The sequence below is a fragment of the Lachancea lanzarotensis genome, scaffold LALA0S04, assembly GCF_000938715.1.
Source record: "Lachancea lanzarotensis genome assembly LALA0, scaffold LALA0S04, whole genome shotgun sequence".
In the NCBI taxonomy this organism is placed as follows: Eukaryota; Fungi; Ascomycota; class Saccharomycetes; order Saccharomycetales; family Saccharomycetaceae; genus Lachancea; species Lachancea lanzarotensis.
Window position 1 is genome coordinate 826112 of NW_019212882.1, and position 15947 is coordinate 842058.

Here is a 15947-nt window from a genome sequence, read left to right on the forward strand (position 1 = left end):
AGTTTCAGTGCTAAGTTGTGAACTCAACAATGGCGTAAACTTGAATTGAATATTATCTTTATACATGACGCCAGTGCCATGATATGCCACTGGGGGAAGAAGCATTGCTCATACAGGGTAGTTGATATTCAGTAGACATTAAAAAACGCCAGGCAATAAGTATTGACCTAGCAGGTATATTTCAAACATTACTCTACGTTTTGTTCAAGCAGAGAAGGACAAGGACCAGCCAAGCTTGTGAACGGGCTCAGACAACTTTAGAGCGTCGAAAGAAGCACCGACACCGAGGTCGACACCAGGTCTCAAGGCCTGCTTGTAGGCCAAAGCAACGATACCAGAGTCTGCGACCTTAGCCTTGACTTGGGAGGTAGGGTCGAGGGCGTATTTGGAGGCAAACTCGATGTTGACGTTGGAGCCGGCCTGTGGGTTCATAACGGCTTTGGCACCGACTTCAAGCAAGGGGCTGACCTTCTGGAAGAACGAGGCTGTGGTTAGCTGGGCGTTGTTGATGGAGAGGGCAACAGAGTAAGCACCGGCAGAGTAGCCTAGAGCAACGGCGTAGCGGGAAACGGCAGCAGCTGCAATGTCGTATCCGACTTCGGCACCACCGACGAAACCCTCGTGGGCCAATGTGAGGTCACCAACGAAAGATGGGCCCTTGAGAAGGTCAAAAGCACCTCTGGCGGTGAAAAATGGCTGCACGAAGCTGAGGTTGAGTTTGGCGGCCTTGGAGGCGTTTGGCACGAAAGAGGTGACCAACTCGGACTTCAAGCCTGGGGTGAGCTCAGCAAGCTCGATCTTGGTGTCTAGAGCGTTGGTGGACGACCAGCCCTGGGTCAAAGTCAAGCCAGTAGGCTTGTCGGAGACCTTGGCTTCCACGTTAGCGGCGATCGAACCGTCCTTTGGGGAGCTCTTACCCTTGACGTTGAACGCAACACCGTTAGGGGCAGTAGTCTTGACTTCCACAGCTGCTGGTGTGCCGTGGTAGAAGTCACGGTTCAAAAGACCGTTGATGTCCTTGGAGATGTCGTTGAAAAAAGGTGGGGCCATTGTTATAAAGGGAAAGAGGTGAGTGTGAGCCGAGTGTGTGAGCCGAGTGTGTGAGCCGAGTGTGTGAACCGAGCGTAAAACCGTTTCAATTGGTGTCAAACAACGTTTTTAAATCGAATAATACGTCCAAAAATCGTCAAACTCAATACACGAATCTTGTCTTTTTCCAACACCCAACCCTCGACCCTTTTATAGTTTGGTGACCCGGAATAATAAACAAATCGTTAATAATTTTTTAGTTTTTTTCCCGTGGGCAAAAATGATTGGCAAGACACACTGTGGGAAGAAAGACAGAAAAGGTTGAATTTAGAAGATGAATGGTTTGAGCCAATAAGAATGGCGAGAATTGTGTGGAGAAGAAGACCGTGAGGGAGTGTTAACAGGGGGGAGTAGGTATTTAAACGTGTTGAAGCGTGAGAATAGGCAATTGGATGTGTAAAGGGAGAGGAACGTGTTGTTGAAGGGCGAAAAAGAGCGACAAAATAACGGGGGGGAAAACATACGTCACATGATTCGGTTATATACGAGTGTGGCTTTAGGGAAACGGTCCCAAATTTTGGTTTTGCAGATTTGGCGCAGCGGTTGAGCTGGTGGAATGTGACAGGTGTTCGAATCGTAGTAGAGGTTGATTATTTAGAGAAATGTGTTTTCTGAGTTCGCTGTCACGTGATTCTATTGCATGAAACAAACATATACAGTAGGGTTGCCAGGCCTAGATGAGGAAAGATACTCCCTAACAGACATTGGTATCACCAACCTTTGATTTGGGGGTACTTTAAAGTGCTTATTTCTAAATTCTTGCTGGTCTTGATTCACTTATGAGACCCATTTTGAAGTTTTTTTGGAATTCGAGTATGATTAGAGAGTAACCGTGGGAATTTTGTCCACAGCTATGGACTCCGCTGGGGAAGAGCAGACTTGGGTAGACATACACGTTGATATGACAAGTTTTCTCACAGTGCGCGTCACGCGAGGATCACGGACAAAATGAATCACACAGCCTAGAAAACAGGCGTCATTAAACCAATGACTGATAAGTTGAAGGGATGTCTGAAACATGAGCAAGATCATGCATGAATGGCTCAAGCGCTCATTTCTTTGAGGTGGTTCGTTTTGATATTGTTACCGCTGAAGTTGAATAAATCTACTTGTCATCCTACATGGCTGCTCTTGGTTTTGCTCCCTCCACTCACCATCATGGGATTCAAAATGATCCACGAAAGCCGGTTTACAACCCACTCCGTACATAACTTTAGTGCATTGTGTATTAACCGTTGGTTTTTCGGGTCATATTTTTGTGATCCGGTTTCACCCATTTTACATGTCTGTAATTAGGTTTGCAGGTTCTATAACCGTGACAAAAGTGAATAGTGGGTACACACTACACATACAACTCTTGAGTTATAAGAACTGGAAAATCAGCGAAATCTCTCTCAGCTTGTTAAGCTGTTCACGCTGCCACATTCATCCAAAAAAATTCTGGACGAGACCGGAGTCGAACCGATGACCTCTCCCATGCTAAGGGAGCGCGCTACCAACTACGCCACACGCCCGAATTGATGTGAGTAGGGAAGTATTTTTTGTATAGAGTGCTTGCTAAGGTCATGGGACAGAAGAGAATATTTTAAACGACAAAACAACTCATCTATATCTCTCTTTATCTTGGTGCGTTCACCGGCCATGGGTTATTGTTTCTGTTGTTTTGGAATTAAGCCTATTTTGTCGCTGTCATCGGATCACGTGCTTGAGCTACAAGATGGATCTTCGAGCCTGACATCACTTCAAATAGAGTCTAGTAAAGCTGATCGATTGATATGTCTACCGGAGGTATATCACAGAGATACATTATTCTTTATTTTAATGCATGAAGTGCGCGTTGCAAAAGTTTCGCAAGTATACTCTAGCGCCTATTGATGTTTTCATTATCATAATTGACATTGGGTCATCGCCTCAATCTTTAAGAACGCAAGACAAAACACAGTAAAAACCCAAAACAAGTACACATATGACAAACGATTCCATGGAACATCCCAAAAGACCTGGAATTACATGACTGAAAGCTTTAGTTCATTTGCCATTGCATTTATAGCATCCAGCGGTCACGTGATACAAGAATTCAAACACATCGCTAATTTGATATGACACACGAAATGAGAAAACGCGTCATCTCAGCGGATCGTTTACCTCCACAACAGCTTCAGCGATCATTTGGGATCATCAATGGCCACTACTACGGGACTATTCCACGGTCTCAATTTTGTAATTATCACGAATAATACAGATGAGTTTTCAGTAGATGCCATTTCCGCACGTTTGAAGGCTAATGGAGCCAATAAGTGTGTTGTGTACAAGAATGAAGAAGAATCAAACCAAGTGCGCGATTTGAACCAGACTAAGCAAGAAATGTGTCATCGTTTTGATCACGACATACACGCGATCATTTCCAATACTTCAAACTTTTGGTTTTATCGCGTGGCAGCCTTTGACTACCTAATACCAGTGGTGACTCCGGACTGGGTTCAGGCTTGTGTAGGGTCCAAACGCATTACTAGGGCTAGTGGGTTTTCACCAAATCCAGGTCATGTTCTCAAAAACTGTCAGATTTACATTTCACGCCATTCTTTTAGTTCCAGTGAATATGAGCTGTATTCAGCTCTTCTGCGATCCCTAGGTGCGCTTTGCATCGACTATTTGTCTAGTAAAGCAAGCCACATTGTCACCAAAGATGCCCAGGATCCGGCTATTGCTGCAGTCGCTAGTATTGAAGGTCTCAACATCAAATACGTACTCCCGACTTGGGCGGTCCAGACTTTTATGACAGAAATGTACATCGATGAAGAGATTCATACATTAAACCCTAAAGATCGTCCAAATGATGTTCGAAAACAGCTGTCTGACGCTTGGAAACGCTTAGAGACCCTTGAACTCCAACCAACCGTCAAGTTTCTTCAAAATCATAAATTTTTCCTGTCACTAGATTTGACCCTGCCTTCACCATCCTATGGCTTCTTGATCGACTTAATTGAAGCAGCAGGCGGGGTTGTTATTCGCCACGTACAATCTAAAGATATACGTCGCAGTTCTGGAGATTGTTTTGTAGGCCAATCCCGGAAGTCAGACGATTGTCATGAAGCCGATCAGGAGAAACTCCACATCGGTAATATCATCTGGATATTACACATGTGGTCATTGGCCACTTTCGTTGATCCAATTGAAAAACTGTTACTTTCTCCGCTGCGACCTCGCGTCTTCAAGAAAGATGAGCTCATACTCGGCTATACGACTTATTTAGGGCAACAGCGAAATTACATTCAGAAGTTGGTCGAAGCACTTGGCGGTATCAGTACTACCGAGTTCACGAAAAAGAACACGCACCTTTTGTCGTGTTTCCCTTTTGGACAGAAGTACGATGCTGCATTAAGGTGGAAGGACTCTTGTAAGATCGTAAATCACCTCTGGCTAGAGGACTGCTACCGATATCAAAAACAGATGGCAAGTGATGATGACAAGTATGCAGTGCTTCCGGTGCATGGTGGGCTTTCAACACGTTTGGGCCAAATGCCGCTATCAAGTTCAACGCACAGTACGTTTGATGAGGACCCCGCAGATACTATAATACCCCAAGAGATGATCACTGATGGTACTTTCCAAAATCCTTTTTCACAGGAAGAAAACCACGATGGCATTCTGGAACATGCTTCCTCGGCTCATATAATCGGCGATGCTCCTATACTCGTTGATGCTAAAGAAACCAGCAACCTAGAGAATTCAGTGAATGGGACGTCCAGAGAGCAGACGCCTGAAACAGATCACACCGATAATTTCAATGCTCAGCATGATTCTTCAAAATTTCTAGTACTGAAGCCTGATGGAGCTTCTAACAGCACAGTGGCTCCAATTGATCTCAAACTAAGCAGAAAACCTAGTGAGCTCGAATATTCACTAACACCGGAAGTGGGCCAAGAGAGAGAAAACATGAATTCGCCCATTAGAGATCAGTCACCACCGTTGAGTGGCTCTACTGAGGCTGCCCATTTGCAGCCGGGTGTGAGCTCATCGCTAGCATCAGAAACACCGTCACAATTGCCGTCAAGTGCGAACTCCCGTCGAGCAAAAGAAAAAGCAGTCATGAAGCTTCACACAGATATGGAAGCCCTCAACGAGTTCCAACAAAGCTTGAAAAGAAAGAAAAGCGGTGCACTTTTACCAGAGGAACTGCAAAGGCGTAAGCAACTAAAGGTAATGGAAGACAGGGTACGAGGACTGCTGGAGAACGGGGACATTACAGATAAACCTAAAGGAAAAGGCAAGCGGCCTTACGATATCGTGGCTGTTTGCACAGGTTGTCACGAGGCCATTGATGACATGGATTTGGAGCTACTCAAAATGCTCGGTATTACAATAGAAGGGACTATCACTCCTCACTGCAATACAATTATTGCTCCGAAGAAGCTGAGAACGGCCAAGTTTCTTACAAGTCTGAGTTTCAATCCACTTAAATACGCGCTTCTTCCCGAGTTTTTGACTTCGGTGATAACGGTTGCACGCAATGGCACTCTTGGGGATAAATTCCCGGATGTTGCACACTATGTTATCCCCGACCTGGACAAAGAGATTTTGGAGAGGACTCATTTGCACACGAAAGTCTTCCAAAGGGCAGGAATTGTCTCCATCAATGTCACGGACGATGTTCCAGGCGGTCGAGATGTGCTCTCTTCAATCTTGATGGCACACGGTGTGCAAGATGTACACGTCTTGCCCAAAAAATTTGCAGAAACTGATATTCATGCGAACACCAACAAGAAGAAGAGTCCGACGCATATTTTGGTTGCTCAAAAGGCAACGCAGGCTAAACGATTCAACAAACTCTGCGCGCAACTTCAACAGGAAAAAAAAGTTCTAGTTGTGGAGTGGAATTGGTGCGTTAATAGCATCTTCAAGCTTGAAGTAGACTTTGGTTCCTCCGATTATGTTGTTTGCAGGAGTTGAACAACGGAACGTATAAACCTCTAATGGTCATTCGTCGAGAATCAAAGCCATTTCGGATAGGTACATTTGGAGCATTTCCAAGCGAGCGGTGATACGTAATTGATAAACTTTATACATTAAGGCCGGTCCATTCCTTCACCAAGTGAGTGGCTTTGCCAACAGTTCCCGATACCGTCTTGGCAGTGTTTTCTGTAAAAGTAATGGTCTTCTGCAGTCCGTATTGACACTTATTATACAAGGCAAGTTGATGACTAGCAACGGATGGGAAAGATTTCTTTTCCAGGTCATACAGCAGGCTGAAAGTGTTGGATGCGGTTGTAGGGAGGACGTACGAGTGACAGAGAGTTCCAAGCACCAATGGTGCCGTGATTCTTGCCAATACGTTCTTGTTTCTGGTAAGCACTGAACCAGACATGGCTGCCACCAGGGTGTATGTAAAACCGGGCAACAACTCTTCTCTGGGATCGGAGTGCAGATTTGCGACGGTTGTGGTGAGTCTCTTTTCGTGGTGGTAATATTTGCTGGACTTTTCATCTATCGTGGAACGCACATCACTGACGGTATTAGCCAAACTTGTTCGCCATAGACTGAACCAGCTTGTCAGATATACTGGAGATCTCACAGAAATTCCATCCAGTAGTTGGTTGTCGCCAATAATTTCTGTTGCACGTTGGCTAAGAGATCCCTTCCCATCGTGCGATGGTGCGGCTTCTTTGGCATCAGATGAAAGCACGGAACCGTTTTCGGGTGGAACGACGGACTCACCAACAAAATCAATAGGCCTGTAAAACTTGGGAGCCATTTATAGAAAGATCAGTGCTTGAAATGGTGATGAGATCCTGTGTATCATTCGCCGGAGACTTTTGACAGAGTCTAAATAACGCTCTGATATTCCTGATATTATTTGAAATTCGATAAAATATACCAGAGCACGTGAAAATCACGATTAACAAATTACACAATTTAAACCCAGACACCCAACTGGATATATGGTTAGCGAGGTGCTAGTCGAAAACAAAGCCGCTCTGCTCTTACGTCAAGACTACTCGTCGTTTAAATCATATATAGCATAGCAGTGTGACAAATTAGATGTGCCAAAATAGATGCTTTCACTTGCCTTGTCGTTCATTCATTAAAGATATACCTACGTAAGTGTCAAACCTGGTTTCAGGAAGTATCTGACTTCACATTATGGAGGACATCATTATGGTGTTTGCCTCTTCCACGAGTTTTCGGTATTGCTCGTCATTTGCGTATCTGTTGCGACCCCGGATGTGCCATGCTGCGATTGGAATATCACCCACACCCGCCAGCGCACCCAGATCTTCGCTCGACCTCAGTAAGTTCACTGCAGCCTCTGACGCACTCACGCCTGGATGTTCTACGTTAGATGTCCGTTCTTCCAAAAGCTTGACTTTAGAGCCCAGCGCATTGATTTCGTTGAGTTCTTGTTTCCTTATGTGAGGAAGATAATAGGATCTCAAGTACATGGTAGGCACAGCTGCTCCACAAATTATTCCGTAGAATAGCATCCTCATCCGGGGCATCAGCGCCAAACGGTGTGCTTCTTGATATATTTTTGCATCCAATTTCATTTTCGATAGTAGTGACAGTGGTACGATTATCTTGGCAATAAAGTGATAGGATATTTGCATCAACCCTTGTGTTATGGGCTGGGACGTCATCATTTATACCAAACTTTCTGCAGGGCTTTTTCCTCCTTGGTACCCCACTATGTGACGATACGGGAAGGAAGCACCAGGTGAAGAGCAATTCCCCTAAGGGATCAGCCGGTAGATTGGAGTTTCCATTGAACCTCTGGGTCTTACTGCGCCTTGATTCTGCGATGTAAGGGTACCGCCTGTACCCCTGCTCCGTCAGGTGCTAACGACCATGTGACGAAGGGTGGAATGGCATCGTTTTCGCCGGCAATGAACACTTCATACAGACAAATGAAAGATCGAGTACAATGCCAAGTACCCTCTGATAGCCACCACACCAACTAATAGAAAAAGATTAAAGTCGGGCAATAGATTTTTGTTTCCACGAAATGTTACCTTCCGAAACCAATTTTCTTGAAAAAATCTGCAACTTTTCCACCTTTTTTCTTATTCTCCGTCCCGGGAACGGTTTCAACACTTTTGGTGCGCCTGCTGCTGGTAGGCCTCTTCGCCGAAATTGACTTTCCAGTACCATTGCTTAATTGAGAAACAGTCGACTTCGTTTTTTTGGCGGTACCACCATCTTTGTCATCGTAGTCTATCATAGATTTGACCTTATAAATGCCGCTGCCGTCGCTGGTTGCAAACTGTATCCTAGAGCTCCGCCGACTAGATTTCGAGCTTGCAAAAGAAGTCTGCTTGGACAAATCACCTTCTCGACGCGTTGGAACGGGTCTTAGATACCCGACTGTTTCAAATTCTTCTGCTTTGCGTTTGGTCTCAGGGTCCACAGGGAAATAAGAGTCAACGCTGGAAGTATCTGGGTCCTGCTGTGAGGCTCGTGCCCTGTTTTTGGGTGTGTAAGGATTTGAAAAAGTCCGCGATATGATTTTGTCCATGTTTTGCATAATTTGATCATCTGTCGAATCCGGTGGAAATGTCACAGTTCTTTTGACTGGTTCTTTCCTCTCACCTAACAATGCTGGATCAATAAACTCATATGGAATCACGTAGGTGGGAACCCAGAAATGCCTCATCAAAAAGTTAGGTAATTTGACGTGACCGTTTTTGAACTTGATATGCAAATTGGTGCTTACCGTGCTGACAACTTTAAAGTCGGGCCTGTACAAAGCGATTGCAGATGTTAAAGCATAGGTGGTGGAGTTATCTTTGATCAGTTCTACGGTAACCTTCACGATCTTTCCATTGAGTTTGCTCAGGTAGTAATGTAAAAGGTCACCACATTTTTGGCGTGCTATAGCATCTATTTCGAAACTGATCAAGTCACGCTCGGAAGAACTTGGTCGTCTGCTGACAATTGGACTCTTGGTTTTATTATTTGTGATGTCATACCCATCCAGGAGCTTGGTTTGCGAGGAAGCCGTTGATTTAGCCATATCCTCAAATTGAGGAATTCTTGTGACAATAACTAAATGGTCACCATCTTGAGCAAGATTCTTCACATACCAATCGACTGCAGACCAGGTGTGTCGTCTGCCAGAGATAGCACATAGAATAGTTCTGAGAGATTCTTTATTATCTGTTTGCCTCTTATCCTTAACGTAGGTGAAGAAATCACGATGCATTTTGGTGACAGTTAGGGCATTGTGGTTCACACAGGGTCGAGAGGGATATATTGTTTGTGGCCATTGATTACCGGGGCCGACAGGCTTGGTGTGATCGGGCTCAATGTAGACCTGTTCTTGCTTACCAAAATCGAATTGTTGCATGTCATAATTGGTCCTTGAAGCCGCCTCATATTTCTTTTCGAGCTCAGCAAGTTCCGCGTCGCTCATTCCAGCAAAGCTTTTGCGTTGCGGTTTGGAAGCACTTTTTTTACCCTTGTAATCATCACGCATAATCTTATCCTCTAATTCGTTCAGGTTTGCAAATGCAGACGTGGTGTAACCGTGGGAACAACCAGAGTTTTCTTGGGTATTTTTGCCAGTGACGCTGTTTATTTGATGCTCTTGTTTCGAATCGAGTTCGGTCAAATCGAAATCTTTGATGTCTTCATGTCCAGGAAAATCCCGCCGACGTAAAATCGAACGTCTCGTCGCTTCAGGCGACGCCCTTTCACCAGGCGAGCTGGAGCCACTATTAATGGACGGTCCTTGGGACATGGGCGACCGAATCCCTGAAACAGAGCGGTCCATTCCATTGAGCGCGTTTGAGCTCGAGCCCCGCGACGAGGTCTTAAAACTGCTTGAAATATCCGAATTCGACAGGTTAGGACGGCCAAGTGACGAGGCATCCGGGACCTGAAGAAACGGGTTTTTGAAAGTCACGTCCTGGCTCCCTCTCCGATGGATTGGAAATGTGTCATTGTCTTCAAAAAAAGAGGGAGCCAAGTCATCGAACGAAACGTGATCGACATAATCGTCCAAAGGTTTGCCCATTGTGCATGTAGTTCGACTTTCCGAACTTTTTTCTTTCTGCCGCACAAGTAAGTTCCCAGCTGACCTATGTGGATTCAAAAAATATGGTTTCCTCGTAACACTTAAATAACCGTATTCCGAGTGCTTTTTTCTTCCGGCTTGGAAACTACACTATGATCGTAAGCTATTTAGTAGAATGTATTATGCAAATAGACGCTTCAAATGTGTCAATTGCTACAACGACCTAGTCGAAACTCTTTCTTCTTTCCACTACCGAGCCCCCTGCTTGAGCAGAAGCCAATAAAAAGCTATGGGGCTTCGAATTCCAAAACTAAAAAAAAAAAAACGCCCCCAGTTACTCGCTTGAACTAATCTAGACAGCGTGTATCTCACCTGTGCGTTAAAACTGGTTAAACAAATATTGAAGGATGCTTCTCTTCGCAGTGTTTGGTTTCCCTCCTTTCACCATTCTAATCCCTCATGTATGCGTAGACACACACATATATATATATATATATATATAATATATATATACACATTTCCTTAATTACATTGACCATTCAGGGTCCACATCACGGTACACGAAATTTAGGAATAATTACCCCTAGCCTCAAAAACGCCCCGAACAATAATTATTGTGAATTAACTGTCGTAGGTCAAATAGGCGGTGGCAAAAAAGTCGAAAAATGCATTTAAAGGAAGTAAAAAGTACACTATAGAAGCTCTGAGTGCCGTTATAGACTTCAGCGTCCCTAATTACCCCCGGCTAGAACCGTTTTCTCTATATATCTCATTTTTTAGCATCTTGTTTTGTTAAGAAAGTGGTACTTAAAGGGAAGAGTTTCCCTGGGCGGCTAAAAAAAATAAATATATATTATTTACACATCAAACAATTTGTATACTTATACAAGACACTCGAAAGAGTACAAAAGAAGGCGGAGAGTATCACGAAAGCTGGCTGAGTAGTACTGTGCAGTGTTCTGTCCACGGCCATGGACCGGTCTATTGTGTGTGTAAGCGAGTTTATAAGTAAATATAAGATCTCTGAAGAAGTCTGCCTTCGATTTTTGCCCTGTGAAAATGACGTGTGTGTTGTGTCACAGGAGGAGTTCGAACGGTTTCGTAACTCGAGAAAGAGACGTGCAATCGATATTTTGGAACGCCAGCCAGTGTCGAAGAAGCAAGTGACAGAGTACGGCGACCTGCACCCGCATATGGGAAGCCTGAGTGCGACACTTGGGTCATTGGGATCTTCACTTTCGTGTTCCGAGTTTACAGATAAATCGGTGGCAGACACTTCGTTTGAGCTCTTGGAATCGTCATTTCTGCTTTGTTCAGACGGAACTGCCACAGGAGGCCATAGCGATGTGCATATCATCGAAAGCAGCGAATTCCAGCCCTTGGACTCACAGAGGAGTAGCCCCCCGCCAATAAGCGGCTGACGACAGGATGCCTTCACTCTTTGGGTGTCTAAGTGCAAATGCATATACATATATGTTACATAGTCTTACAAAAGTCAATTAATCATCCTCATTCTCGAAATGCAGCAGCTTTTTCTTCAATTCCATCAGATTATCATTCATAGAATCTCTTTCCTGCTTTATGATAAATAGCTCTGCCTTCAGATCTTTGATCTTCAAGCGGTACGGAGCGTCACGCATATCGTTTCGCGCTTCTGAACCGGGTGCGCTTCCACCAGCGCTCAAGATAGAATCGTCATTGGACGTGAGACTTACGTCACGGCGATCGGTGGACTTGTACTTGAGCTCCTCCAGCTCGTCGGCCAGCCGCTTGTTTTCTTGCTTGAACTTGTTTAGCTCGTCCTGAGATATTTCAAGTGCCCTGCTTGCGTAGTTCACTGAGTTGACACTGCTCTCATAATTGCGTTCCAAATTCTTGACCTTGCCCTCGAGTTCTTCATTCTTATCGTGCAGGTCTTGAACCGATTGTGAAAGTTTCTTCTTTGCGTTTTCACTTTCCTCTTTTTCGGTAGCCATTTTCTCTAAGCTAGATTTTAGATCGCTAATAAGTTTCTGGTGGTGATCAGAAATCAAGATGCTTTTCTCTTCCTGGTCTCCTCTCTTGGTCTGTGCCAGGAAATCATTAAGTTGCACATTGTATTGTTCAATGGTGGTATGCAGACTCTTTGTTTGCTCTCGATCTTGAGCTTTCAAAGCTTCATGATTTTTGAGCAGTTGCTCGTATTTCAATACCAGCTCGTCATGTTTTTCTTTTGTACTTCCTTCTTCATCAAACGTGCTTAACTTGTTGCTCTGAACTTGTATGATGTCGTGCAAGCGAGCTACATCTAAAAATTTCTTAGACAGAAGATCCTCCAATTCACTCACCCTATCTTCATGAGCCTTTTTATCAGCCACTGCAATGTCAAAATCTGTTTGCAATCTGACCAGACGTGTTCCGACGCTATCGCTTTCCTTCAGTTTTCCATTCTCAATTTCAAGCTCCTTTATACGTTCACTAGCGGATTGCGCACTTTTTTCAGCTTCCGTTCTCAAGCCGCCGAGCTCCAGTTTCAAGGCATTAATCATGTCTCTCGTCACCTTAGTCACGGATCCCTGAGGATCTTTCTCCATTGGCGAAGACATACCATTATTACCACCAGAAACCGGAATTGTGCGTTTGAAATCTTCGCTTTTGGGGGTCAAGTCTTCGGGCATATTCCGACTAGGTAAGTTCTCAAGCGTTTCGTTTTCAGGTATTATGCTTTCTCTAATCACGGGGCGTGAGGGTGAATTACCGATCAAGGCAACGCCGTACTCCTCACTAGTGTCGTTGCTAAGTTGACTGTCATGTCCCCTTGAAGTATTGAGATCGGACTCGTTGCCTGAACTCAAAGATACCACACGTGGAGGAGGGCTTTGAGGACCATTCCACTGATTAGTTTTCAGTAGCGGAATAGGAGAAGTGGGTTTTTTGATATCTTGTGCAGTCTGCGAGCCCCTGAGTTCGTTATGGTTATCCTCAGAGACAGGAGGTGCCGCATCTCTTTCATTAGTAGGTGAAGCATAGTTTTCCGCAGTAACGAAACCACCTTGCTCATTTTTGGGCGTTTGGTATCTCTCGCTGAAGGGTGTGAGAATATTCTGCTGTTGATGAGGAATAACACGACCATTGGATGGGGGAGATGTCGGTTCTCGGGGTTTCCGAGAAGCGCCTGCAACATTTGAGTCGAAAACACCAGGAATACTTTCTCTCAGCCGTGTCAGATCCAACGAGTAAAGAACTGTTCCGCAACTCATGTCTACCTCAGCGGTGTGGAAATCTTTGGGGTCAGGTCTCGCATAATCAAACTTGTCACCACCCATAATCAGTAATTTATTGTTAGGAAGTAACGTCAAAGAATGACCTGAGCGCCCTTGCGGAATTCCTATCTTGTACGTTGGCAGCTTAAACCACTTCAAAGAGATCAAGTTCAGAAAGTAAACATCGTTCGAGTAAACATCCTGTTCATCTTTACCACCCACTACACACATGAGGTCACCATACAGAATGGCAGCATGCTCTTGTACAGGAGGCGGCTTTTCTCCTGTTGTCTGGATGACTCGCCAGTCGTTCGCTTGCGGGTCGAAAAGGAAGAGGTCATTTATTAGCCCCTGTGGCGTATCACCGCCGAAGACCCATAGCTTGAAATCATAGGATATCATTGTGTGATTAGTCAATGGCGGTGGGATGAAAGTGTTAGGCTTTATGAATTGCCAATGCGAATCTGGGCGTCGAAATGATGACAAGTCAAATACGGTCAGGTCGTTAAAATAGGTGTCATCAAATTGACCACCAAAGACGTATAGCTTTGTTTTAAGCTGGGAGGTGGCAATGACGCTTATTTTGTGGCCGTATCTGCCTAGCGGTCTTGGACCCACTGGCTTGGGGATCGTCCATTTGTAAGAGTTTATATTGAATAGGTAGATGTCGTCGTCCATCAGTCCTTCGCTATTGACTTTGTGAGTGTCACCCCCAAAGGTGACAAAGGCGTTACCGCAAAGCGTAGAAGCATGGCCCACGCGAGGAGGAGGTGTGAAATCACTTATTTCAATGGTTCTTGACGAGAATTTTGTGCCTTCTTCGAGAGCCGAGAGTATCCAGGTGTCTCCGTAAACTGATTGATCGTGCAGACCACCTATGACAAAGATCTGGTTTTGTTCAGATGTGTATGCTGACGCTACATGGCGGTAGCGTGGAAAGGGCGAGTTGGAAAGCTTTATTCTCAGCCATGGCGTGTATTCTGCCTGTTGTTGCAGCGTTGAAGCACTAGAAACATTTCGCTGCTGGGCAGGGACCGGCGTGGGGAAGATTCGCATGGCACTAGGCTCCGGGAGACTAGACGTTGGCCGCTTTTCACTCTGCACAAAACGCTTGGGATTGTGTGGTGGAATAATTGGTTGTTTGGCCGTTGTGATAGATGGGGCTGTTGTTGTTGTTGTTGTTGTTGTAGTTGTCGCCGCAACAGGTTCTTGTTTTGCCTTCTCTTTAGAGCTTTTTTTCACGAATTTGAAAGGCGCCATCATGAAGAGTATCAAAAGCTTAGTGTTCTGTCTCTCTTTGGTCACCCGGCGGCTGCAGTTCCGGCTAAAAGAGCCTTTCTTTGAGTTGGTGTTGGTATAAAACGGGTTTCCAACGCCAAATAGATGATCAAATAGATCTTGTATAATGGAAACCGGAAAAAAAGATAGCACGTGAGTTTAGCTACCCAGACGAGAAACATCGATGTGAGCGACTAGAGGTTTGGGTAGTTGTAGAGATCATATCTTGTCACATTCGTATTGTGCAAATAACGAACGTACAACAAAGGATGTTGGAACGAGAAACGCTTCGAGTGTGGGATTGAAAATCGTATTCTTATTTCCACACTGCCATGGAGCTAGCTTAAATAGTGTAATGAGTGCTTGTAGTATCCACGACAATTACCTGGATGAGTCGGTTCTTGGGACCAGTGCAGCATGGTGCTGGACGCGACACGATGTGAAATCTAACAGCCTGCGTTCTTTTATGGTTCCGGTAGAGTAAATGTGTCACTGTTTTAAATAATTACCCGGGACGGAGTGTGTGTAATTCTCTTGATGCTATTCTGACATCTTGGATATATCATTACAATAAACTCCAAGCTGCAATTGACCGGGCGTCTACAAGTCTACTTTTGCAAATCTGTTCTCATAGAATTGCAAGTAAGGACAAGAAAAGCGGGTGAGTGACTGCCGAGACACCTTCCGGGTATATCGTGGTGGATTGAAATGCCGCTGATAAACAGCAAAACGGATATAATCACTTTATACTATTCTGTCGCGCGTATTTCACTTTGCGTGTAGTAAGCAAATTCCACTGGTGCATTAGTTATACCACTACTTTCTTCCGTGATCATCAGTCGTTGGCCTCTAAGATGCTCGCAGTACACTCTTGAAGGTCCCAATCAACACTTTCATCGTTTAGCTCAAGCAGCGAAAATGGAACCGAAACCCGTATACCAAGCAATTTTGGCAAAAGAATACACCTAGTGCACTCTTTCCAAAGAATTGCATGTCAATTCTTGAAGACTTCCCGTACTCTCTCAAGTTTAGATCTCCAGTCCGCTTTTCTTCTTGAAATTGCAACGGCTACACCAACCATCGCCGCCTAAAATCTACAATCCACGAAATTTTGAACTTCTACTGGTGTAACAAGCCTCATCTAACTCAAACCATCGAAACCATAACTCACCGATGTATTTACCGTCGTTTTTATCAACTTTGACATCATTGAACATCTATAAGAATTAACAATCATGTTCATTACATGTATTGTATATACATGACATAAATATATATCGAATTGTTTCTCTAGACCTACCTTAAGACTACTCACAAGGACCTTTGAA

At 44.6% G+C, this 15947-nt stretch overlaps 7 protein-coding genes and 1 non-coding gene across 8 annotated transcripts; 2 read left to right on the forward strand and 6 right to left on the reverse strand.

The window, feature by feature from the left end:
- Positions 1 to 204: 204 nt before the first annotated feature.
- On the reverse strand, positions 205 to 1050 carry POR1 (LALA0S04e09098g1_1; the record flags this gene model as incomplete). Its single annotated transcript, XM_022772975.1, has 1 exon — positions 205 to 1050. One exon carries the CDS (start codon positions 1048 to 1050, stop codon positions 205 to 207), a length of 846 nt encoding a protein of 281 aa, XP_022628386.1.
- Positions 1051 to 2530: 1480 nt separating this feature from the next.
- Positions 2531 to 2603, reverse strand: LALA0_S04e09120r. Its single transcript has one exon. It is a non-coding gene; the product is annotated as a tRNA-Ala (tRNA).
- A 667-nt stretch (positions 2604 to 3270) lies between these two features.
- Positions 3271 to 6039, forward strand: RTT107 (LALA0S04e09142g1_1; the record flags this gene model as incomplete). Its single annotated transcript, XM_022772976.1, has 1 exon — positions 3271 to 6039. The coding sequence occupies one exon, from the start codon at positions 3271 to 3273 to the stop codon at positions 6037 to 6039; it is 2769 nt and encodes a 922-aa protein (XP_022628387.1).
- A 109-nt stretch (positions 6040 to 6148) lies between these two features.
- MIC26 (LALA0S04e09164g1_1) lies at positions 6149 to 6841 on the reverse strand (the record flags this gene model as incomplete). Its single annotated transcript, XM_022772978.1, has 1 exon — positions 6149 to 6841. One exon carries the CDS (start codon positions 6839 to 6841, stop codon positions 6149 to 6151), a length of 693 nt encoding a protein of 230 aa, XP_022628388.1.
- A 382-nt stretch (positions 6842 to 7223) lies between these two features.
- Positions 7224 to 7634, reverse strand: SPG1 (LALA0S04e09186g1_1; the record flags this gene model as incomplete). Its single annotated transcript, XM_022772979.1, has 1 exon — positions 7224 to 7634. One exon carries the CDS (start codon positions 7632 to 7634, stop codon positions 7224 to 7226), a length of 411 nt encoding a protein of 136 aa, XP_022628389.1.
- Positions 7635 to 8092: 458 nt separating this feature from the next.
- LALA0_S04e09208g (LALA0S04e09208g1_1) lies at positions 8093 to 10099 on the reverse strand (the record flags this gene model as incomplete). Its single annotated transcript, XM_022772980.1, has 1 exon — positions 8093 to 10099. The coding sequence occupies one exon, from the start codon at positions 10097 to 10099 to the stop codon at positions 8093 to 8095; it is 2007 nt and encodes a 668-aa protein (XP_022628390.1).
- Positions 10100 to 11070: 971 nt separating this feature from the next.
- LALA0_S04e09230g (LALA0S04e09230g1_1) lies at positions 11071 to 11520 on the forward strand (the record flags this gene model as incomplete). Its single annotated transcript, XM_022772981.1, has 1 exon — positions 11071 to 11520. The coding sequence occupies one exon, from the start codon at positions 11071 to 11073 to the stop codon at positions 11518 to 11520; it is 450 nt and encodes a 149-aa protein (XP_022628391.1).
- A 78-nt stretch (positions 11521 to 11598) lies between these two features.
- LALA0_S04e09252g (LALA0S04e09252g1_1) lies at positions 11599 to 14601 on the reverse strand (the record flags this gene model as incomplete). The annotated part of the gene is made up of 1 exon (XM_022772982.1): positions 11599 to 14601. One exon carries the CDS (start codon positions 14599 to 14601, stop codon positions 11599 to 11601), a length of 3003 nt encoding a protein of 1000 aa, XP_022628392.1.
- Between the last annotated feature and the right edge of the window lie 1346 nt (positions 14602 to 15947).